The sequence below is a fragment of the Ranitomeya imitator genome, chromosome 2 (genome assembly GCF_032444005.1).
Source record: "Ranitomeya imitator isolate aRanImi1 chromosome 2, aRanImi1.pri, whole genome shotgun sequence".
Lineage (NCBI taxonomy): Eukaryota > Metazoa > Chordata > Amphibia > Anura > Dendrobatidae > Ranitomeya > Ranitomeya imitator.
In genome coordinates, this window is record NC_091283.1 from 336,109,988 (window position 1) to 336,136,442 (window position 26,455).

The 26,455-nt window shown below is 45.3% G+C and overlaps 2 protein-coding genes across 3 annotated transcripts in view; one reads left to right on the top strand and one right to left on the bottom strand.

Annotated features, from left to right (window-relative positions):
* The window catches only part of LOC138666502 (zinc finger protein 721-like), a 513,630-nt gene that overhangs the window by 184,006 nt on the left and 303,169 nt on the right, over positions 1-26,455 (top strand). The gene's annotated exons all lie outside the window — the stretch shown is intronic.
* LOC138663616 (oocyte zinc finger protein XlCOF6-like) overlaps positions 23,689-26,455 on the bottom strand; it is a 38,375-nt gene continuing 35,608 nt past the window's right edge. For both annotated transcript variants that reach the window (XM_069749887.1, XM_069749888.1), the window contains exon 7: positions 23,689-25,744. In XM_069749887.1, coding sequence (XP_069605988.1) covers positions 24,306-25,744 — 1,439 coding nt within the window. In that variant the 3' untranslated portion in view covers positions 23,689-24,305. The remainder of the gene's footprint in view (positions 25,745-26,455) is intronic.

Genomic DNA, 26,455 nt, shown 5'->3' on the forward strand with positions numbered 1-26,455 from the left:
GGTACCAAAGATTCCAGGATGACCAGCCAACACCGAACAATGAAGTTCAGAGATAAGTTTATTAGTCCACCTATCAGGGACGAACAGTTTCTCTGCTGGACAACGATCAGGTTTATTCGCCTGAAATTTTTGCAGCACCCGCCGCAAATCAGGGGAGATGGCAGACACAATGACTCCTTCCTTGAGGATACCCGCTGGCTCAGATAAACCCGGAGAGTCGGCCACAAAACTCCTAGACAGAGCATCCGCCTTCACATTTTTAGAGCCCGGAAGGTACGAAATCACAAAGTCGAAGCGGGCAAAAAATAACGACCAACGGGCCTGTCTAGGATTCAAGCGCTTGGCAGACTCGAGATAAGTCAAGTTCTTATGATCAGTCAATACCACCACGCGATGCTTAGCTCCTTCAAGCCAATGACGCCACTCCTCGAATGCCCACTTCATGGCCAGCAACTCTTGATTGCCCACATCATAATTACGCTCAGCGGGCGAAAACTTCCTGGAAAAGAAAGCACATGGTTTCATCACTGAGCAATCAGAACCTCTCTGTGACAAAACCGCCCCTGCTCCAATCTCAGAAGCATCAACCTCGACCTGGAACGGAAGAGAAACATCTGGCTGACACAACACAGGGGCAGAACAAAAACGACGCTTCAACTCCTGAAAAGCTTCCACAGCAGCAGAAGACCAATTAACCAAATCAGCACCCTTCTTGGTCAAATCGGTCAATGGTTTGGCAATGCTAGAAAAATTACAGATGAAGCGACGATAAAAATTAGCAAAGCCCAGGAACTTTTGCAGACTTTTCAGAGATGTCGGCTGAATCCAATCCTGGATGGCTTGGACCTTAACTGGATCCATCTCGATAGTAGAAGGGGTAAAGATGAACCCCAAAAATGAAACTTTCTGCACACCGAAGAGACACTTTGATCCCTTCACAAACAAAGAGTTAGCACGCAGGACCTGAAAAACCATTCTGACCTGCTTCACATGAGACTCCCAATCATCTGAGAAGATCAAAATGTCATCCAAGTAAACAATCAGGAATTTATCCAGATACTCACGGAAGATGTCATGCATAAAAGACTGAAACACAGATGGAGCATTGGCAAGTCCGAACGGCATCACTAGATACTCAAAATGACCCTCGGGCGTATTGAATGCAGTTTTCCATTCATCTCCTTGCCTGATTCTCACCAGATTATACGCACCACGAAGATCTATCTTAGTTAACCAACTAGCCCCCTTAATCCGAGCAAACAAGTCAGATAACAATGGCAAGGGATACTGAAATTTAACAGTGATCTTATTAAGAAGGCGGTAATCAATACACGGTCTCAGCGAACCATCCTTCTTGGCTACAAAGAAGAACCCTGCTCCCAGTGGTGATGACGATGGGCAAATATGTCCCTTCTCCAGGGATTCCTTCACATAACTGCGCATAGCGGCGTGTTCGGGCACGGATAAATTAAATAATCGACCTTTAGGGAATTTACTACCAGGAATCAAATTGATAGCACAATCACAATCCCTATGCGGAGGTAGAGCATCGGACTTGGGCTCTTCAAATACATCCTGATAATCAGACAAGAACTCTGGGACCTCAGAAGGGGTGGATGACGAAATCGACAAAAATGGAACATCACCATGTACCCCCTGACAACCCCAGCTGGATACCGACATGGAATTCCAATCCAATACTGGATTATGGGTTTGTAGCCATGGCAACCCCAACACGACCACATCATGCAGATTATGCAACACCAGAAAGCGAATAACTTCCTGATGTGCAGGAGCCATGCACATGGTCAGCTGGGCCCAGTATTGAGGTTTATTCTTGGCCAAAGGTGTAGCATCAATTCCTCTCAATGGAATAGGACACCGCAAAGGCTCCAAGAAAAACCCACAACGTTTAGCATAATCCAAATCCATCAGATTCAGGGCAGCGCCCGAATCCACAAACGCCATGACAGAAAACGACGACAAAGAGCATATCAAGGTAATGGACAGAAGGAATTTGGACTGTACAGAACCAATGACGGCAGACCTAGCGGACCGCTTAGTGCGCTTAGGACAATCAGAAATAGCATGAGTGGAATCACCACAGTAGAAACACAGACCATTCAGACGTCTGTATTCCTGCCGTTCAACTCTAGTCATAGTCCTATCGCACTGCATAGGCTCAGGTTTAACCTCAGGCAGTACCGCCAAATGGTGCACAGATTTACGCTCGCGCAAGCGTCGACCGATCTGAATGGCCAAAGACAAAGACTCATTCAAACCAGCAGGCATAGGAAATCCCACCATGACATCCTTAAGAGCCTCAGAGAGACCCTTTCTGAACAAGCGCAGATTCATTCCACTGAGTGAGTACTGACCATTTCCTAAATTTCCTAAATTTCTGACAATATACTTCTATATCATCCTGACCCTGGCACAAAGCCAGCAAATTTTTCTCAGCCTGATCCACTGAATTAGGCTCATCGTACAGCAATCCGAGCGCCAGGAAAAACGCATCGACACTACTCAATGCAGGGTCTCCTGGCGCAAGAGAAAATGCCCAGTCTTGAGGGTCGCCGCGCAAAAAAGAAATAATAATCAAAACCTGTTGAATAGGATTACCAGAAGAATGAGGTTTCAAGGCCAGAAATAGCTTACAATTATTTTTGAAACTTAGAAACTTAGTTCTATCTCCAAAAAACAAATCAGGAATAGGAATTCTTGGTTCTAACATAGATTTCTGATCAATAGTATCTTGAATTTTTTGTACATTTATAACGAGATTATCCATTGAAGAGCACAGACCCTGAATATCCATGTCCACACCTGTGTCCAGAATCACCCAAATGTCTAGGGGAAAAAAAAAGTGAACACAGAGCAGAAAAAAAAAAAAAAAATGATGTCAGAACTTTTTCTTTCCCTCTATTGAGAATCATTAGTTTGGCTCCTTGTACTGTTATGTTTGCTAATGACAGGTGTTATGAAGGCAATCCAGAAACACAGTGTGCTTAGCGATCAGAGCGCACACAGTGATCTGACAAATACCCAAAAATACAGGAACGAGCTCTGAGACGTGGAAACTCTGTAGACTGCACACCTGATCCTATCCTAAACACAACTAAAAGCGGCTGTGGATTGCGCCTAACAACTACCTAGGCAACTCGGCACAGCCTAAGAAACTAGCTAGCCTGAAGATAGAAAAATAGGCCTGACTTGCCCCAGAGAAATTCCCCAAAGGAAAAGGCAGCCCCCCACATATAATGACTGTGAGTAAGATGAAAAGACAAAACGTAGGGATGAAATAGATTCAGCAAAGTGGGGCCCGATATTCTAGGACAGAGCGAGGACAGTAAAGCGAACTTTGCAGTCCACAAAAAACCCTAAAGCAAAACCACGCAAAGGGGGCAAAAAAAACCCACCGTGCCGAACTAACGGCACGGCGGTACACCCTTTGCGTCTCAGAGCTTCCAGCAAAACAAAAGACAAGCTGGACAGAAAAAAAGCAACAAAAAAGCAAAAAGCACTTAGCTATACAGAGCAGCAGGTCACAGGAACAATCAGGAGAAGCTCAGATCCAACACTGAAACATTGACAAGGAGCAAGGATAGCAGCATCAGGCGGAGTTAAGTAATGAAGCAGTTAACGAGCTCACCAGAACACCTGAGGGAGGAAGCTCAGAAGCTGCAGTACCACTTGTGACCACAGGAGTGAATTCAGCCACAGAATTCACAACAGTACCCCCCCCTTGAGGAGGGGTCACCGAACCCTCACCAGAGCCCCCAGGCCGACCAGGATGAGCCGCATGAAAGGCACGAACAAGATCGGAAGCATGAACATCAGAGGCAAAAACCCAGGAATTATCTTCCTGAGCATAACCCTTCCATTTAACCAGATACTGGAGTTTCCGTCTAGAAACACGAGAATCCAAAATCTTCTCCACAATATACTCCAATTCCCCCTCCACCAAAACCGGGGCAGGAGGCTCAACAGATGGAACCATAGGTGCCACGTATCTCCGCAACAACGACCTATGGAATACATTATGTATGGAAAAGGAGTCTGGGAGGGTCAAACGAAAAGACACAGGATTGAGAACCTCAGAAATCCTATACGGACCAATAAAACGAGGTTTAAATTTAGGAGAGGAAACCTTCATAGGAATATGATGAGAAGATAACCAAACCAGATCCCCAACACGAAGTCGGGGACCCACACGGCGTCTGCGATTAGCGAAAAGTTGAGCTTTCTCCTGGGACAAGATCAAATTGTCCACTACCTGAGTCCAGATCTGCTGCAACCTATCCACCACAGAATCCACACCAGGACAGTCCGAAGACTCAACCTGTCCTGAAGAGAAACGAGGATGGAACCCAGAATTGCAAAAAAATGGAGAAACCAAGGTAGCCGAGCTGGCCCGATTATTAAGGGCGAACTCAGCCAACGGCAAAAAGGACACCCAATCATCCTGGTCTGCAGAAACAAAACATCTCAGATATGTTTCCAAGGTCTGATTGGTTCGTTCGGTCTGGCCATTAGTCTGAGGATGGAAAGCCGAGGAAAAGGATAGGTCAATGCCCATCCTACCACAAAAGGCTCGCCAAAACCTTGAAACAAACTGGGAACCTCTGTCAGAAACAATATTCTCAGGAATGCCATGCAACCGAACCACATGCTGAAAGAACAAAGGTACCAAATCAGAGGAGGAAGGCAATTTAGCCAAGGGCACCAGATGGACCATTTTAGAAAAGCGATCACAGACCACCCAAATGACTGACATCTTTTGAGAAACGGGAAGGTCAGAAATGAAATCCATCGAAATATGTGTCCAAGGCCTCTTTGGGACCGGCAAGGGCAAAAGCAACCCACTGGCACGAGAACAGCAGGGCTTAGCCCTAGCACAAATCCCACAGGACTGCACAAAAGTACGTACATCCCGTGACAGAGATGGCCACCAGAAGGATCTAGCCACTAACTCTCTGGTACCAAAGATTCCAGGATGACCAGCCAACACCGAACAATGAAGTTCAGAGATAAGTTTATTAGTCCACCTATCAGGGACGAACAGTTTCTCTGCTGGACAACGATCAGGTTTATTCGCCTGAAATTTTTGCAGCACCCGCCGCAAATCAGGGGAGATGGCAGACACAATGACTCCTTCCTTGAGGATACCCGCTGGCTCAGATAAACCCGGAGAGTCGGCCACAAAACTCCTAGACAGAGCATCCGCCTTCACATTTTTAGAGCCCGGAAGGTACGAAATCACAAAGTCGAAGCGGGCAAAAAATAACGACCAACGGGCCTGTCTAGGATTCAAGCGCTTGGCAGACTCGAGATAAGTCAAGTTCTTATGATCAGTCAATACCACCACGCGATGCTTAGCTCCTTCAAGCCAATGACGCCACTCCTCGAATGCCCACTTCATGGCCAGCAACTCTTGATTGCCCACATCATAATTACGCTCAGCGGGCGAAAACTTCCTGGAAAAGAAAGCACATGGTTTCATCACTGAGCAATCAGAACCTCTCTGTGACAAAACCGCCCCTGCTCCAATCTCAGAAGCATCAACCTCGACCTGGAACGGAAGAGAAACATCTGGCTGACACAACACAGGGGCAGAACAAAAACGACGCTTCAACTCCTGAAAAGCTTCCACAGCAGCAGAAGACCAATTAACCAAATCAGCACCCTTCTTGGTCAAATCGGTCAATGGTTTGGCAATGCTAGAAAAATTACAGATGAAGCGACGATAAAAATTAGCAAAGCCCAGGAACTTTTGCAGACTTTTCAGAGATGTCGGCTGAATCCAATCCTGGATGGCTTGGACCTTAACTGGATCCATCTCGATAGTAGAAGGGGTAAAGATGAACCCCAAAAATGAAACTTTCTGCACACCGAAGAGACACTTTGATCCCTTCACAAACAAAGAGTTAGCACGCAGGACCTGAAAAACCATTCTGACCTGCTTCACATGAGACTCCCAATCATCTGAGAAGATCAAAATGTCATCCAAGTAAACAATCAGGAATTTATCCAGATACTCACGGAAGATGTCATGCATAAAAGACTGAAACACAGATGGAGCATTGGCAAGTCCGAACGGCATCACTAGATACTCAAAATGACCCTCGGGCGTATTGAATGCAGTTTTCCATTCATCTCCTTGCCTGATTCTCACCAGATTATACGCACCACGAAGATCTATCTTAGTTAACCAACTAGCCCCCTTAATCCGAGCAAACAAGTCAGATAACAATGGCAAGGGATACTGAAATTTAACAGTGATCTTATTAAGAAGGCGGTAATCAATACACGGTCTCAGCGAACCATCCTTCTTGGCTACAAAGAAGAACCCTGCTCCCAGTGGTGATGACGATGGGCAAATATGTCCCTTCTCCAGGGATTCCTTCACATAACTGCGCATAGCGGCGTGTTCGGGCACGGATAAATTAAATAATCGACCTTTAGGGAATTTACTACCAGGAATCAAATTGATAGCACAATCACAATCCCTATGCGGAGGTAGAGCATCGGACTTGGGCTCTTCAAATACATCCTGATAATCAGACAAGAACTCTGGGACCTCAGAAGGGGTGGATGACGAAATCGACAAAAATGGAACATCACCATGTACCCCCTGACAACCCCAGCTGGATACCGACATGGAATTCCAATCCAATACTGGATTATGGGTTTGTAGCCATGGCAACCCCAACACGACCACATCATGCAGATTATGCAACACCAGAAAGCGAATAACTTCCTGATGTGCAGGAGCCATGCACATGGTCAGCTGGGCCCAGTATTGAGGTTTATTCTTGGCCAAAGGTGTAGCATCAATTCCTCTCAATGGAATAGGACACCGCAAAGGCTCCAAGAAAAACCCACAACGTTTAGCATAATCCAAATCCATCAGATTCAGGGCAGCGCCCGAATCCACAAACGCCATGACAGAAAACGACGACAAAGAGCATATCAAGGTAATGGACAGAAGGAATTTGGACTGTACAGAACCAATGACGGCAGACCTAGCGGACCGCTTAGTGCGCTTAGGACAATCAGAAATAGCATGAGTGGAATCACCACAGTAGAAACACAGACCATTCAGACGTCTGTATTCCTGCCGTTCAACTCTAGTCATAGTCCTATCGCACTGCATAGGCTCAGGTTTAACCTCAGGCAGTACCGCCAAATGGTGCACAGATTTACGCTCGCGCAAGCGTCGACCGATCTGAATGGCCAAAGACAAAGACTCATTCAAACCAGCAGGCATAGGAAATCCCACCATGACATCCTTAAGAGCCTCAGAGAGACCCTTTCTGAACAAGCGCAGATTCATTCCACTGAGTGAGTACTGACCATTTCCTAAATTTCCTAAATTTCTGACAATATACTTCTATATCATCCTGACCCTGGCACAAAGCCAGCAAATTTTTCTCAGCCTGATCCACTGAATTAGGCTCATCGTACAGCAATCCGAGCGCCAGGAAAAACGCATCGACACTACTCAATGCAGGGTCTCCTGGCGCAAGAGAAAATGCCCAGTCTTGAGGGTCGCCGCGCAAAAAAGAAATAATAATCAAAACCTGTTGAATAGGATTACCAGAAGAATGAGGTTTCAAGGCCAGAAATAGCTTACAATTATTTTTGAAACTTAGAAACTTAGTTCTATCTCCAAAAAACAAATCAGGAATAGGAATTCTTGGTTCTAACATAGATTTCTGATCAATAGTATCTTGAATTTTTTGTACATTTATAACGAGATTATCCATTGAAGAGCACAGACCCTGAATATCCATGTCCACACCTGTGTCCAGAATCACCCAAATGTCTAGGGGAAAAAAAAAGTGAACACAGAGCAGAAAAAAAAAAAAAATGATGTCAGAACTTTTTCTTTCCCTCTATTGAGAATCATTAGTTTGGCTCCTTGTACTGTTATGTTTGCTAATGACAGGTGTTATGAAGGCAATCCAGAAACACAGTGTGCTTAGCGATCAGAGCGCACACAGTGATCTGACAAATACCCAAAAATACAAGAACGAGCTCTGAGACGTGGAAACTCTGTAGACTGCACACCTGATCCTATCCTAAACACAACTAAAAGCGGCTGTGGATTGCGCCTAACAACTACCTAGGCAACTCGGCACAGCCTAAGAAACTAGCTAGCCTGAAGATAGAAAAATAGGCCTGACTTGCCCCAGAGAAATTCCCCAAAGGAAAAGGCAGCCCCCCACATATAATGACTGTGAGTAAGATGAAAAGACAAAACGTAGGGATGAAATAGATTCAGCAAAGTGGGGCCCGATATTCTAGGACAGAGCGAGGACAGTAAAGCGAACTTTGCAGTCTACAAAAAACCCTAAAGCAAAACCATGCAAAGGGGGCAAAAAAAACCCACCATGCCGAACTAACGGCACGGCGGTACACCCTTTGCGTCTCAGAGCTTCCAGCAAAACAAAAGACAAGCTGGACAGAAAAAAAGCAACAAAAAAGCACTTAGCTATACAGAGCAGCAGGTCACAAGAACAATCAGGAGAAGCTCAGATCCAACACTGAAACATTGACAAGGAGCAAGGATAGCAGCATCAGGCGGAGTTAAGTAATGAAGCAGTTAACGAGCTCACCAGAACACCTGAGGGAGGAAGCTCAGAAGCTGCAGTACCACTTGTGACCACAGGAGTGAATTCAGCCACAGAATTCACAACAGGGGCCCACCTGGAGCTACTGCCAATGTTAACTATATCAGCATGCACAGCACGCCGATATAGGTAAGCTCCACTGTAGTGCAGAGAGACATGATCTGCCTGCACTACAGCTGTCTGTTCTATAGACCGGGACGCTGAATGCCGGCCCGGAACTGTGTACCTCTGCTGCAGGGGTCAAACTGCAGACACCCCACATTGCACACTGTGTCTGCAGGGGAGACCTCACAGTGCAGGGCATCGGCTTCTTCCTGCTGAGAGGAGCAGGAGAAAGGACAGACAGACTGTGATGCTGTAAGTAGGAGCTCAGGCTGCTGCCCGCATCAGGGGGCTCGGAGGTGTCTGTGCAGTGAGGAGGTGCCAGAAAGCTTATCACCTCCTGACAAGTCCTGGATGATTTCTTATCTTGTGTTTGGGGTCTTAAATCTCTGGAGCATCACCATATGTGTTAAAGACTTCAATCCAGCGGCCATAAATCTTTGTGCCCCAGATAGAGACTGACATGAGTAGTCAATATCATGCCCTGCACTGACAGACGTGACCCCTGCTGCAGCACAGCAGAGATTACACCATTGACAAAATGAAAAAAAAAGTGTTTTAATAGCCTATTGGGGCTCAGCGACATTTTGGTTCTACTGAGAACCTTTTTCCAAGAGAACCGAAACACTATTTTTTCATTTTGTCTAAATTGTGTGCTGCTTTCATTTTTTTGCTACTATATTGAGGATCAGTAAATGCCTGGAAGGTTTGGCAGCCGTATAATACACAGTTTGCTAGTGCTGCTTTCACATCTCTTTGCTGTATGTATATATAATATATATATATATTATATATCGTATATGTACGTGTACAGTATATACACGCCATGTGACGTAGTCCTGTAGTTGGGGTCAGGCTCCTAGATGTCATATTGTAAATCCAGGGTGGCAAGCATGAAAACCCAAATATTTTTATTAAAATAAATCCAATAAAGTTGAGGATGGATGTATATATACATATATATATATATATATATATATATATATATATATATATATATACTAGATTGTGGCCCGATTCTAACGCATCGGGTATTCTAGAATATGCATGTCCCCGTAGTATATGGACAATGATGATTCCAGAATTCGCGGCACACTGTGCCCGTCGCTGATTGGTCGAGGCAACCTTTATGACATCATCGTCGCCATGGCAACCATTATGACATCTACGTCGATACTGTTCCCATCGCTGAATCAGAAACGTGAGATGTCTACGTCCTTTATGACATCATCGTCGCTGTGCCCGTTGCTGATTGGTCGAGGCCTGGCGGCCTCAACCAATCAGAGACACGGGATTTCTACGTCGATGCTGTGCCGGTCTCTGATTGGTCGAGGCCTGGCGGCCTCGACCAATCAGAGAGCCAGGATTTCCAGGACAGACAGACAAACAGACAGACAGACAGACGGAAAAACCCTTAGACAATTATATATATAGATATATATAATAAAGAGCCAAATAGAAGAAAATACAAACAGCCAGTAGGTGCGTATAAATATTCACATATAGGTGTAGACCCCCGAACTTATATTCAGTCTGGACAACAAGACACCCAAAGGCAGAAAAAGGAAAAAAGAGATGTACCAGGGGTGCACTTTCTTCTTTACATGAGTAACATTCTACCTCCCCCTCTTCAAATTCCCTCATTTCCATTTCCCTCTTTGGGTTCTTGTCCAGACAAGAGTATTTTTTAGGGTTACCTGGATACATTCGGGGAGCTCTACCCATATCCTGGACTCTGTATGCACCTACTGGCTGTTTCTATTTTCTTCTATTTAGCTCCTTGTCATATATATCAGGCCTGTGCAAGTTGTAGCACACAGACAGAGCAGAATCAAAGGCGTGGGAGCTACTGCGGGGTCCATTACACAGTGTGAGAGCTAATACAGGGGCCAGTATACAACGTGATCGCTATTGCAGGGGCAATTATAGTGTTAGAACTAATTCAGGGACTGTTATACAGCGGATGAGCAAATGTGGGGGTCACTATACAGTATGAGGGCTAATGCGGGGGCCAGTATACTGAATTATAGCTATGGCGGGGGCCATTATACAGTGTTGAAGCTATGTGAGGGCCATTATACAGTACAGTTTAAAGGCTACTGTAGGGGTCGTCATCAAAGTATCGGGGCCTATATAAAGTGAGGGAGTTACTGTGGGGGCTGTCATAAACTGGGGTCTATATACAGTGTGGGAGCTACTGTGAGGGCACAAAAGGGACATTCTACTATGTATACGGCACATTGGTGGCATTAGTATGAGGCAGAAAGAGGATCTCAGCACTTGTACCACACAGCAGGTGCAGTAATAGGGACACATACGGCAGCAGCAGCTCAGTATTGGGGTATCAGGGGCAGTAATAGGGACACATACGGCAGCAGTGGCTTAGTATTGAGGTATCAGGTGCAGTAATAGGGACACATACGGCAGCAGCGGCTCAGTATTGGGGTATCAGGTGCAGTAATAGGGACACATACGGCAGCAGCGGCTCAGTATTGGGGTATCAGGTGCAGTAATAGGGACACATACGGCAGCAGAGGCTCAGTATTGGGGTATCAGGTGCAGTAATAGGGACACATACGGCAGCAGAGGCTCAGTATTGGGGTATCAGGTGCAGTAATAGGGACACATACGGCAGCAGCGCCTCAGTATTGGGGTATCAGGTGTAGTAATAGGGACACATAAAGCAGCAGCGGCTCAGTATTGTGGTATCAGATGCAGTAATAGGGACACATACGGCAGCAGCGGCTCATTGGGGTATCAGGGGCAGTAATAGGGACACATACAGCAGCAGCGGCTCAGTATTGGGGTATCAGGTGCAGTAATAAGGACACATACGGCAGCAGCGGCTCAGTATTGGGGTATCAGGTGCAGTAATAAGGACACATACGGCAGCAGCGGCTCAGTATTGGGGTATCGGGCAGTAATAGGGACACATACGGCAGTAGTGGCTCAGTATTGGGGTATCAGGTGCAGTAATAAGGACATATGGCAGCAACGGCTCAGTATTGGGGTATCAGGTGCAGTAATAGGGTCACATACGGCAGCAGAGGCTCAGTATTGGGTTATCAGGGGCAGTAATAGGGACACATACGGCAGCAGAGGCTCAGTATTGGGGTATCAGGAGCAGTAATAGGGGCACATACGGCAGCAGTGGCTCAGTATTAGGGTATCAGGGGCAGTAATAGGGACACATATGGCAGTAGAGGCTCAGTATTGGGTTATCAGGGGCAGTAATAGGGACACATACAGCAGCAGCGGCTGAGTATTGGGGTATCAGGGGCAGTAATAGGGACACATACGGCAGCAGCGGCTCAGTATTGGGGTATCAGGGGCAGTAATAGGGACATACGGCAGCAGAGGCTCAGTATTGGGTTATCAGTTGCAGTAATAGGGACACATACGGCAGCAGAGGCTCAATATTGGGTTATCAGGTGCAGTAATAGGGACACATACGGCAGCAGTGGCTCAGTATTGGGGTATCAGGGGGAGTAATAGGGACACATACGGCAGCAGCGGCTCAGTATTGGGGTATCAGGTGGAGTAATAGGGACACATACGGCAGCAGAGGCTCAGTATTGGGGTATCAGGGGCAGTAATAGGGACACATATGGCAGCAGTGGCTCAGTATTGGGGTATCAGGTGGAGTAATAGGGACACATACGGCAGCAGAGGCTCAGTATTGGGGTATCAGGTGGAGTAATAGGGACACATACGGCAGCAGTGGCTCAGTATTGGGGTATCAGGTGGAGTAATAGGGACACATACGGCAGCAGCGGCTCAGTATTGGGGTATCAGGGGCAGTAATGAGGACACATACGGCATCAGAGGCTCAGTATTGGGTTATCAGGTGTAGTAATAGGGACACATACGGCAGCAGCGGCTCAGTATTGGGGTGTCAGGCGCAGTAATAGGGACACATACGGCAGCAGTGGCTCAGTATTGGGATATCAGGTGCAGTAATAGGAACACATACGGCAGCAGCGGCTCAGTATTGGGGTGACAGCACGTTAAGGCATTTGTACATGTTGGGAATAGATGGAGATGGTGCTGGAAATGTTAGTCAGATGTGTCTGTTGTAATCTGTGCATACAAGTACTGGCTGGAGAAGTTGTCATGTCGGTCTGAGTAAGATGTCAAAATGAACGACTATCAGAAAATACGTAACCTGTAAGTTATGTGTAACTCTATTGTAAACTCTTGTATATTCTGCAGCACTGTTATCTACCAGTATATGGTCACCATGTGGTGGTAATATCAGTCTTGGCCATTGTATAGAGATTTTTGTCACTTTATAGCTCTGTCATCTGCTGATATTCCCCAATATCCACGACTAGAGTGCGCCACCTGAGTTGTAATCGGGGTTACCGGTTAGGGGCCGACTCAGATTTTTCGCCCCCCCTGAGCTGAACGCTTAGCTACGCCTCTGGACACAAATATTGGAATGAAAATAAGCCCTTTCTTTCCTTGTAGGTTAATTCTACATGAAGGAAAACAACGAAGAATAATGTAGGATGTATTGGGGGAGGTGGAGGAGACATTAAAGGCGTAGAGGTTTAGCCCAATCAAATGGAATAGCAGGAATTACATTTTTTTTTAAGACGTTCGGAGTTACAAAGATATTGACTATGTTAAGCTTTTTTTTTATTTTGTCAGATATTTATGTTTCACTACTCCCATGCTCTTCACCTTCTTTTTTATTTCTCCCACACTTTCTCCTTCATCATCCTCAGCAGCAGCATCTTTTTCATCAACTTCTTCTTCACCTTATTCATCTTATTCTTCTTCACCTTCTTCCTATTATTCTTTTTTTTTACATTCTTCATATTCAACTATTATTCTTCTTCATATTCTACTTCTTCATCTTCTTCATATTCTTCTTCTTCATCATATTCTTATTTGTGACAGGCATTCCTGTAGTTGTTATCTATAAAAGTTTGAAGATTACACCTTCCGTTCTGCCTGTCACAAAAGATTTACAACAGGATTTGTCCGCGTTCAGTTTGGCCTGCAGCAGCTGGTATTTTCCAGGGGCACCAAGAGGAGGAACGGACTCACCACCATACACTACTTAGTCTTCTTCTGCTTATAATTTAGATAATATCTTTTGCTCTGTTTTTTAGTCTTATGCTTAATGTTCTTCTTAGGGTTGAGCGAAACGGGTCGGCCATTTTCAGAAGTCGCCGACTTTTGGCAAAGTTGGGTTTCATGAAACCCGACCCGACCCCTGTGTGGGGTCGGCCATGAGGTCGGCGATCTTCTGAATCTGGTATCGGAATTCCGATACCGAGTTCCGATATGTTTGCAATATCGGAAATCGGTATCGGAATCCATATTTAAGTGTAAAATAAAGAATTAAAATAAAAAATATTGCTATACTTACTCTCTGACGCGCCCTGGTACTAACCGGCAGCCTTCCTTCCTTAGAATCAGCGCGTGAAGGACCTTAGATGACATCGCGGCTTGTGATTGGTCGCGCGACCACCCATGTGACCGCTCGCGCGACCAATCACAAGCCGCGACGTCACAGAAGGTCATTCAAGCGCTGATTCTTAGGAAGGAAGGCTGCCGGAAAGAAGCAGGGCGCGTCCGAGGGTGAGTATATTCCTATTAGGTATATACTCACCCTCGGACACGCCCTGCTTCTTTCTGGCAGCCTTCCTTCCTAAGAATCAGCGCTTGAATGACCTTCGGTGACGTCGCGGCTTGTGATTGGTCGCACGAGCGGTCACATGGGCGGTCGCGCGGCCAATCACAAGCCGCGAAGTCATCTAAGGTCCTTCACGCGCTGATTCTAAGGAAGGAAGGCTGCCGGTTAGTACCAGGGCGCGTCAGAGGCTAAGTATAGCAATATTTTTTATTTTAATTCTTTATTTTACACTTAAATATGGATCCCAGGGCCGGAAGGAGAGTTACCTCTCCTTCAGACCCTGGGAACCATAGTATCCTAATGCACTGCATTGGGTTTCGTGTTTCGGCCGACCCCGACTTTTCTATAGGATCGGCCGATTTCACTCGACCCGACTTTTGAGAAAGTCGAGTTTCGTGAAACCCGACCCGATCCTATAAAAGTAAAAGTCGCTCAACCCTAGTTCTTCTGCTTTTTGTTCTGCAGCTTCTTGTTCTTCTGCTTCTTGGTCTTCTGTCTCTTGTTCTTCTGTATCTTGGCGGTTGTCTTCTTGTTCTTTGTCCTCTTGGTCATCTTCTTCAGGGTCATTTTCTTGGTCTTCTTTGGGGTGGTCTTCAGGGTCGTCATCTTCAGGGTCGTCGTCTTCTTCGGGGTGGTCTTCAGGGTCGTCATCTTCGGGGTCCTCGTCTTCTTCAGGGTGGTCTTCAGGGTCGTCGTCTTCAGGGTCATCGTCTTCAGGGTCATAGTCTTCGGGGTGGTCTTCAGGGTCGTCGTCTTCAGGGTTGTCATCTTCGGGGACGTCGTCTTCGGGGTGGTCTTCAGGGTCGTCGGCTTTAGGGTCGTCGTCAGGGTCGTCGTCTTTAGGGCCATCATCAGGGAGATCCAGAGTGATTACCAAAAACCATTTCAAAAAGCTTGAACTTGGAAATGTAGCAGAAGGTACAAGAAGGCTGAGGAACTGCCGAGAACCAGCTGACGGTACTGGAACCCGGATGGGTAGCAGAAGGTACAAGAGCCAATGGAACTACCGAGGACCAGCTGATGGTACTGGAACCCGGTTACTAAGCAGGAGGTACCAGTGCCAGAAAGCACTACCAAGGACCAGCAGATGTTGGTGGAACTCGCATACTGAGAAGGAGGCACCTAATCTAAAGGCACTGCCTGGAACCAGCTGATGTTACTGGAACCCAGGGGGACATATTCAAGATTGACTTCCAAAGAACCAGCTAATGGTACTGGAACTCAGATAGGCAGCAGAAGGTACCCATGAAAAAAAGTTGCAAGCCCGCGAGCCGGCCAGAGTTACCGAAACCCACAGTCCTACAGGGGGTGATTGTCCTATTGGCACTACGGAACCAGCCTTCATTGCCAGATCCCGCAGCCGACATAGGAAGCACCTAAACTGCAGGCACCATAGAGTCGGCTAACCCGACCGCAACACGATAGGACAACGTATTGGAGGCAAAGTGACGTTGACACTACCCGGAAAAAGCTGGCGTGCTGGAACCAGGCTGCACAGGAGGGAGTACCCGTGCCAAAGACACTGCCGGGAAACAGCTGGAGGTGCTGGAGCCCAGGGTAAATACTAGAAACAGAGTGGAGGCAGAGTCCTAATTGGAGCAAGTTTAAAACCAGTAGTAGTGTGAATGTGGACAGAGCAGGAGAAATTACCGGACACACAACAGGGGATCAGCTGATGTTACTGAACCCAATAACACTGGAGCATGTGTTGACTGTGCAGACGGCACTTCTGAGCAGCAACTGGCGGTGTTGGAGCCCAGGGATTACAGTTCAGGTGGTAGAAACATGAACACAACAGGAGACCTGGATACTGTTGCCAACCAATTATTTAATCTGGAAGAGGACTGGCAAATTCCTGCGAGATCCAGGCCTTGTTCATTTTCAGAAAAGTAAGCCGATCAATGTTATCGGAGGATAGTCGCATGCGAAGGTCTGTTAGTACCCCACCTGCGGCACTAAAGACGCCTTCCGATAATACACTAGCAGCAGGGCAAGCCAGCACCTCCAATGCATACTGGCTAAGCTCTGGCCATGTATCCAGCTTAGAGACCCAAAACTTGAAGGGGGAAGAGCCGTTTGGGAGTACACTGAGAGGGTAAGACATGTAATCTGTCACCATCTGACGGAAACATTGCCTCCTGCTGACTGTAGCCGTCTGTGATGGTGTACACATTTGTGGCGGGCACACAAAACTTTGCCACAGTTGGGCCATACTGGTCTTGCCTTGTACTGAGGCACTGCTTCTGCTCCCTCTTTGTGCAGAGCTTCCTCCATTGCCTCGACGCACTGAGCTGCTTTGTAAAGCACTAGCAGCACTGCTCTCGGGTGGAATGGAAAACATGATGGAATGCACCAGTGCGTCTTGGTATTCCCACACTTTACGCTCCCAGTTCAACGGTGTTATGAGGCTTTGTTAGTTGTCCCGGTAGCGAGGATCTAGGAGGGTGAACACCCAATAATCAGCCGTGTTGAGAATGTGGGCGATGCGGCGGTCGTTTCTCAGGCACTGCAGCATGAAATCAACCATGTGCTGCAGACTGCCAACTGGCCAAGAAATGCTGTCCCCTGCTTGAGGCGTGATCTCTGCCTGCTCTGCATCACCCCACCCTCGCTCTACATACTGATTACTAGAGCATTGTGTACCTCCCTCCTCTGGACAGATGTCTTCCTCCTCCATTGACTCCTCCTCATTCTCCTCACAAAGTGTCCCCTGCCTAGGCCTTTGTAAGGAACCACGTTGCGCAGACTGTCCAGAAGCAGATGGCATTTGTGACTCCTCATCCTCTACCTCTTCCAAAACCTCCTCCCTTAATGCTTGCAGTGTTTTTTCAAGCAGGCAGATAAGGGGGATAGTCATGCTGACTAGTGCATCATCTGCATTCGCCATCTGCGTGGAATCATCGAAGGCACGCAAAACATGGCAGATCTTCTTCATAGAGGCCCACTCAGTGGTGGTGAAGTGTGAACGGCGCGCAGTGTGACTTGTTTGCGCCTGATGCAGCTGGTACTCCATTATTGCTGCCTGCTGCTCACACAACCTCTCCAACATATATAACATTGAATTCCACCTGGTGGGTAGGGCACATATGATGTGATGTTTCAGAAGGCGGAATCGGTGCTGCAGAGCTACAATGCGCGATCTTGCCATGCTGGAACGCCGCAAGGGAGCGCTCTCTATGCGGACCTTGTGCTCAGTGCATCAAGATCCGGATAGTACCTCAAAAATCTCTGCACGACCAAGTAGAGCACATGTGCCAGACATGGGATGTGAGTGAGGTTGCCTAGGCCCAGAGCTGCCACCAGATTTCGGCCATTGTCACACACTACCATGCCTGGCTGGAGATTCGCTGGCGCAAACCACACGTCGCTCTGCTGCTTGATGGCATTCCAGAGATCCTGCGCTGTGGCTTCGATTTGCCAAAGAAATTAATTTCAATACGGCCTGTTGACGTTTGGCCACGGCTGTGCTCATATTGGTCGTAACAGGTAAGCGTTCACGGGTCCATGTGGAGGTAGACCGTGACGGCTCCTGCAGCAATGATTCAGAGGAACTGGAATATGAGGAGGAGTCAATGTGTACAGACTGGATTCCTGCAATCCTTGGAGTTGTCAGAACACGTACAGCACCACTCTCAAGATCTGTACCCGGTTCCACAACATTTACCCAATGGGCAGTGAGGGAAAGGTATCGTCCCTGTCCATGCTTACTGGTCCACGCATCGGTGGTCAGGTGGACCTTGCTACTGACGGCGTTTAGTAGCACATGTTTAATTTTTCCCTTCACATGCTTTTGCAGGGCAGGGACGGCTTGCCTGCTGAAATAAAAGCGGCTGGGCACATTGTATTGTGGGACTGCCAATGCCATGAAGTTACGGAAGGTGTCAGTCTCCACCAGCCTGAATGATAGCATTTCAAGTGACAGTAGTTTTGAAATACCAGCATTCAGAGCCTTTGCTCGGGGGTGGTTTGCTGAGTATGGGCGCCTTTTCTCCCATGCCTGTGCTACCGATGGCTTTAGAATGGCCTGGGAGTGTGAGGATGACAGGGAACATGGTGCTGTGGGTGGAATGACACTGTGTGTCTGTACAACAGTGCCAGAGCTTCTTCCATGGCGATCCTGTGAGAAAGTCGACCCAGCTGTGTGTGAGCTGGAGGAAGAGGCTACAACACGAGGTGAAGAGGTGGTAGGTGGCGCTGTAGGTTGGCCTAGGTCTTCAGTGTGTCTTTGCAACTCCACCACGTGCTTGGTCCGCACATGTTTCCACATATTTGTGGTATTGATGTTGCTGACACTTTTCCCTCTTTTCACTTTCTGATCACACAGCTTGCATTGGACAAAGCAAATGTCATCTGCAACTGTGTCAAAAAAGGACCAGGCACTGCAAGTCTTGGGAATGCCCATTTTGGGTTTTGGAAGATGCATGCTCCTAACGGGTGCCGAAGTGGAGGCTACAGGCAACCGAGTCTGCCCCTCCCTCTCCCTCCTTTTTTGGCCATTCGGGGAATCTCTTCCTTAGAGCTGCTCCCACCAACTTCCTGTACCTCATGCCATGATGGGTCAAGGACCTCATCATCTACACTACCCTCTTCAATCGACTGCTTCTCCTGGGTAGTCGCGACAGCACAGTACGCACCAGAAAGTGGCACCTGAGTCTCATCATCAGATGCGTACTGAGGTGTGCTGACCATAGGCACTGGCCCACCCGCCTCTTCAGATTCAGAGAGACAAAGCTGTTGCGCATCACTGCATACAACCTCTTCTTCAAATTCTAGAATGCTACTTGGCTGGCAACCTCTTTCTAAGCCAAGAGAATCAGAGAACAGAAGTAGAGATGGCTCATGACCAGGGCTCTCTGACTGCCTGGGCAATTTGGCAGGTGGTGAAGAGACAGTGCTCAGGACCTGAGAGGATCTGGAACTAATTGAAGTCGATGCATTAGCTGCCATCCATCCGACAACGGCTTCAATTTGGTCCTCCCGCAGCAGTGGGGTATGGCGAGCTCCTATAAAGCTGCGCATAAAGGACTGTTCCCTGGTAAAACTGGGGGATGCTGAGTCACTGGTGCCCGCAGCAGGTACAGAATCCCCACATCCTCTCCCTGCAGAAACTCCACGCCCACGACCACGTGCCTTACTCCCTGCCTTCTTCATCTTGGTAGACGGATAAAGATAGGCAGAAAAGTACTAAGGGCTTAGTGTGCTTATTCCTGAACAGATGCTAACAGGTATAAGAAATACTAATTTTATAAAGTGTGCACTAGACTTTAATATGAGCTAATGTGGCCTACACAACTGTAAAGTGGAGTGTTTGGTGAACTTTATTTTCTTTTATTATTCACAAAAAGACACTGGATGTGCCCAAAGATGTAAAACCGATAGTATCACAAACTTTTTGTAGCTATTACAATGCAGGAAGGTAACCTACAATGCAATAGATGAGGCTCCAAAAAATAGGCTAATAATCTGGCTGGGGCTGCAGGGCAAAAGCCAGCAGAAAGGCTCTTCTATCTACTCCTATATAGTGTTTGCAAGCAATCTAGCTGGATACCAATGGAACCACACTAATTGGAGAAATCAGGAAAAATGAGCAGCACTAATGCAAAAAAGGACAATGTATGAGGCAGTGATGCATGCTGAGCGGACTACAACTGGACGTGACTGCAGAACACACTACAGCATGAGCTGCACTCACACACACAGACCTTGCAGACAGCCGTGAACAGGGCAGAGAACTGTGCACTAGCGCTGCAAGGCTGCAGAAACGCTCCTCTATCTACTCCTATATAGTGTTTGCAAGCAATCTAGCTGAATACGGATGGAACCACACTAATAGGAGAAATCAGGAAAAATGAGCAGCACTAATGCAAAAAAGGACAATGTATGAGGCAGTGACGCACACTGAGTGGACTACAACCAGAGGTGGCTGCAGAACACACTACAGTGTGAGCTGCACTCACACACAGAGACCTCGCAGACAGCCGTAAACAGCGCTGCAAGGCAAAAGAAAGCTTCTCACACAGCGGTTGCTAAAGTAGCCTGGGTAAAGCACAATAAAGCAAATCACTAGCTCAAACTGTCCCTCAGAGTCAGAACAGCAGCATCCTGTCCCTAAGTAAATTCACAGCAGAGTGAACCCAAAATGGCGGCGGCTTTTATAGTGCATCATGACATCATTTCAGCAGCCAATCACAGCCATGCCATTAGTTAACATGCCTAACAGGATGTGCCCACACTTCTTAGGATCCTCATTGGCTGAATAAAATCAAACTGGCTCATTGCATTATGGGAACTTCCGATTCCGGTATTCGATATTCTAAAAGTATCGGAACTCAGTATCGGAACTCCGATACAGCGAATATCGGTCGATACCGATATTTCAGTATCGGAATGCTGAACACTAGTTACAGTACATTAGTATCGAGGTCATGTCCTTTTTGAGATGCGATCTGGTAATAAGAGAATAATAGAACCAAGAAGAGAGTTATAGGTCGGTGTGATTAGTTTTTGCTTTTGGGTTGATACTAGGTGAAATGACCTGGTAGCTAAATATAGTGTAAATTATGGGATGGATGTTCCTCGTGTTCTGATATGTGTTTTAGTGGATTCATAAATATTTATATCCATGTTCATTTTATTTATTTCACATTTAATAAAATTCTGTAAAAGCACTTATTTAAATAAAAAGCAAATTGAGCTCTTACTTCACTGCCTGAAGAGCAGGCACCGAGAACAGAGAAAAAGAAGGAGCTGACCGCCGCGTCAGGGGGGAAGCTCTGGGATGGAATTCCCCTTAGTGCCAAGCTCAAAGAGTAAGGTCAACTCAGTTCAATACGGGGAATTCACTCCGCTCACAACTAACAGCATGAACAGGAAACCAGAGAGGTAAGATACTCATATATATATATATATATATATATATATATACAGTGGGGCAAAAAAGTATTTAGTCAGTCAGCAATAGTGCAAGTTCCACCACTTAAAAAGATGAGAGGCGTCTGTAATTTACATCATAGGTAGACCTCAACTATGGGAGACAAACTGAGAAAAAAAAATCCAGAAAATCACATTGTCTGTTTTTTTAACATTTTATTTGCATATTATGGTGGAAAATAAGTATTTGGTCAGAAACAAAATTTCATCTCAATACTTTGTAATATATCCTTTGTTGGCAATGACAGAGGTCAAACGTTTTCTGTAAGTCTTCACAAGGTTGCCACACACTGTTGTTGGTATGTTGGCCCATTCCTCCATGCAGATCTCCTCTAGAGCAGTGATGTTTTTGGCTTTTCGCTTGGCAACACGGACTTTCAACTCCCTCCAAAGGTTTTCTATAGGGTTGAGATCTGGAGACTGGCTAGGCCACTCCAGGAGCTTGAAATGCTTCTTACGAAGCCACTCCTTCGTTGCCCTGGCGGTGTGCTTTGGATCATTGTCATGTTGAAAGACCCAGCCACGTTTCATCTTCAATGCCCTTGCTGATGGAAGGAGGTTTGCACTCAAAATCTCACGATACATGGCCCCATTCATTCTTTCATGTACCCGGATCAGTCGTCCTGGCCCCTTTGCAGGGAAACAGCCCCAAAGCATGATGTTTCCACCACCATGCTTTACAGTAGGTATGGTGTTTGATGGATGCAACTCAGTATTCTTTTTCCTCCAAACATGACAAGTTGTGTTTCTACCAAACAGTTCCAGTTTGGTTTCATCAGACCATAGGACATTCTCCCAAAACTCCTCTGGATCATCCAAATGCTCTCTAGCAAACTTCAGACGGGCCCGGACATGTACTGGCTTAAGCAGTGGGACACGTCTGGCACTGCAGGATCTGAGTCCATGGTGGCGTAGTGTGTTACTTATGGTAGGCCTTGTTACATTGGTCCCAGCTCTCTGCAGTTCATTCACTAGGTCCCCCCGCCTGTTTCTGGGATTTTTTCTCACTGTTCTTGTGATCATTCTGACCCCACGGGGTGGGATTTTGCGTGGAGCCCCAGATCGAGGGAGATTATCAGTGGTCTTGTATGTCTTCCATTTTCTAATTATTGCTCCCACTGTTGATTTCTTCACTCCAAGCTGGTTGGCTATTGCAGATTCAGTCTTCCCAGCCTGGTGCAGGGCTACAATTTTGTTTCTGGTGTCCTTTGATAGCTCTTTGGTCTTCACCATAGTGGAGTTTGGAGTCAGACTGTTTGAGGGTGTGCACAGGTGTCTTTTTATACTGATAACAAGTTTAAACAGGTGCCATTACTACAGGTAATGAGTGGAGGAAAGAGGAGACTCTTAAAGAAGAAGTTACAGGTCTGTGAGAGCCAGAAATCTTGATTGTTTGTTTCTGACCAAATACTTATTTTCCACCATAATATGCAAATAAAGTGATAAAAAAAACAGACAATGTGATTTTCTGGATTTTTTTTCTCAGTTTGTCTCCCATAGTTGAGGTCTACCTATGATGTACATTACAGACGCCTCTCATCTTTTTAAGTGGTGGAACTTGCACTATTGCTAACTGACTAAATACTTTTTTGCCCCACTGTATATTATTCTACGTATGCTTTTGTATCTGGGTTTATTGTGAATTGCTATTTACCACTCGGTGGAGACCTTACATCTGAGATTGATAAAGATATAGGATGATATGGTGTATAATTATTATACTTCTTCCATATGGGTTTTCCACCTAAAATTATATATATGTAAATGATTTTTCTAAATTATACTTTGGGATAGATTTAAACACGTTTTATATACTTACCTAATGATTTTTCCCTGTATAATGTCTTATTTTTATGTGTTTTGTTGAAATAAATATAGATTTCATACTGAAATTGTGTTTATGGGAGTAACGTTTCTAGGCTATGTTACTGATTTCTACTCCTGAATATATGTTGGACCTTGTTTGGGCTTTTTATATATGGTTAGACAAAGGCAGGGCCGGACTGGCCATTGGGCAATTCTGGCAAATGCCAGAAGGGCCGGTCTGGTTGTGGGCTGCTTTGTCTGCTACATTGTTAACAGAATCGATGTTCTCAGGACACCCATACTGTTAACAGTTGTGATGAAGCACAAAGTCACTGACTCCGTCACTTACCCAACATGGCATGGGTATCATTTGAAATATTGGTCATGTAGTAAATCTTTCTTTCCTCCATCCAGGGTAATATTAGTAATATAGCCCATCTGGTTCTTGGGGACGAGGACAACATGGGCCTGTGTGGTTTCAAATGCCAGGGCTGAATTTCAGCCCCAGTCCGTACCTGGACAAAGGAACTACATATTGCGGCAAAAGACTTATACATGATAACCTCATACTGCAAGGAAATACATTTATTTTAGAACAACAAAGAAAGTGATAATACAACATGACAATAATTAGGAGTTTTTCACCAAACTCCATTACAATCCATAAATCCCCATGTCCCTTTTAATAAATGTCGTTACTCACATAACTCTTCACATATTGGCAACTGTATTATCCTTGTCACAGATACTACCTACTACCATATGACACCATTTATTTACTCTCACAATGCCCTGTAGCTACTCCTATTAACCTTTGTGTATGCCAACCATCCCTGCTAATGATTCTGATGTCATTTTATGTCTCCATTCTGGCTAGAACTCCCATAACGGCATCTCAATAGCGGCAAAGTTAGTTATCGAAAGCTTCTCCAAAATGGCAACTCAGTGCGACATGGCTGTTCAACACATCTAGTACTGCTCATTCTCGTACAATGAGTGCTTTTATTTTAACGTGACCAAACATGAGGAATGAAAAAGAATTATCTTAGGAGTGGTCAACCCCTTTAAGAAGATACAATTTTCAGTTAAAATATTTCCAACATTCTGAACATGAAAAAGGCTTCTCCTATGTGAGCACCCTGATGTTCATTAAGAATTGATTTAGGTGGAAAACATTTCCCACATTAGGAACATGAAAAAGACTTATCTCCCGTGTGAGTTATTTGATGACTAAGAAGAGATGATTTCTTTACAAAACATTTTTCACATTCTGAACAGGAAAATGGCTTCTCCCCCATGTGAATTCTCTGGTGTCTAACAAAATTTGATTGATTGTTAAAACATTTCCCACATTCTGAACAGGAAAAAGGTTTCTCCCCTGTGTGAGTTCTGTGGTGCTTAACCAAATTTGATTGATGGTTAAAACATTTCCCACATTCTAAACAGGAAAAAGGCTTCTCCCCTGTGTGAGTTCTCTGGTGCTTAACAAAACTTGATTTCTGGTTAAAACATTTCCCACATTCTGAACATGAAAAAGGCTTCTCCCCTGTATGAGTTCTCTGGTGCTTAACAAAATTTGATTTATGGTTAAAACATTTCCCACATTCTGAACATGAAAAAGGCTTTTCACCTGTGTGGGTTCTCTGGTGGCTATCAAGACGCACTTTCTGGTTAAAACATTTCCCACATTCTGAACATGAAAAAGGCTTCTCCCCTGTGTGAGTTCTCTGGTGGCTATCAAGAAGCACTTTCTGGTTAAAACATTTCCCACATTCTGTGCATGAAAAAGGCTTCTCTCCTGTGTGGGTTATCAGGTGGATATCAAGAAGCAATTTCTGGGTAAAACATTTCCCACATTCTGAACATGAAACAGGCTTCTCCCCTGTGTGATTTCTTTGGTGTATAACAAGATTCCATTTCCGGTTAAAACATTTCCCACATTCTGAACAGCAAAAAGGCTTCTCCCCTGTGTGAGTTCTATGGTGCTCAACCAAATCTGATTTGCGATTAAAACATTTCCCACATTCTGAACAGCAATAAGGTTTCTCCCCTGTGTGGATTCTGTGGTGCTTAACCAAATCTGATTTTCGGTTGAAACATTTCCCACATTCTGAACAGCAAAAAGGCTTCTCCCCTGTGTGAGTTCTATGGTGCACAACCAAATCTGATTTTTGGTTAAAACATTTCCCACATTCTGAACATGAATAAGGCTTCTCCCCTGTGTGAGTTCTCTGGTGCTTAACCAAATCTGATTTCTGGTTAAAAAATTTCCCACATTCTGAACACGAAAATCTATTATCTGCTGTGTGAAGTTTTTCATGTTTAAGAAAAGTCTTTTCAAGAAAACTATTTCCATATTCTGAATATGAAAATGGCTTCTTTCCTTTAAAATCAATTAGTTTTACAAGTCTTATATTGTGACTTTGCTTTTCCTTAGTAGTTGGTAATGAGCCAGAAGACAGAACCTGTTTCAAAGGATCAGAGGACAAATCTTTGCTGTGAAGGGATGATGGTATATCTGGAGTAATGGAATTCACTTCAATTATATCCTGTGTGGTCTCAAGATCATCTGATTTAAAAATTGAAGATGTCAGCATTCCCTCTGATCTCCTGGGGAAGTCATCTGTTAAAAGTAAAACCAATTATTAATTTTGATTAAAATATCATCAAATGTTATACTTTTGAACATTTCTACTTAGGCTGTTTGTAAAAATTAGTTAAAAAAGTAATGTAAAAATATTTAATTATTTACAAAGATAATGACAGTTCACAGTCTAATCGAAAGCCTCATAGCATGAACCAGTGGATTGTGGTGATCAAGGATTTCTTCAATCTGCCTCCCAAACATGGAATAAAAAGCTACCAAACAATGTTATGTAGGTGAAAATTATACTAATAAAACATCTGCTCATCTCACGAAATACAAGTCCCCACTCAGGTCCATCATTTGTCAGTGGGAAAAAAAATGGTTTCCACATTATTAGTGGCTCAAAAGCTCTTGAAAAGCAACATGGCTTCCATAAACCAATCCAGGAATATCCGCTCTCCCAAAGTCAAATTTCTACTTGCTTCTGAGACTTGCAGTGTGCACAAACCACATTTAGCATCCATATATTTGGCATTACTATAGTGAGACAGTCCCACTTAATTTACGGTGTGTGTGTCTCCTGGATCACAATCTGATCACTATGAGTAGGATAATAAAATGGTAAATGTGCAATTTTCCAGTTGCAACATTCAGTGCGAGCTAATTTCCGGAAAGTGGCTATGGAGTCAAAATAGTCACTACTCCCATAGAATAATTCATTGAGGGTTATAATTTCCAACATGGAGT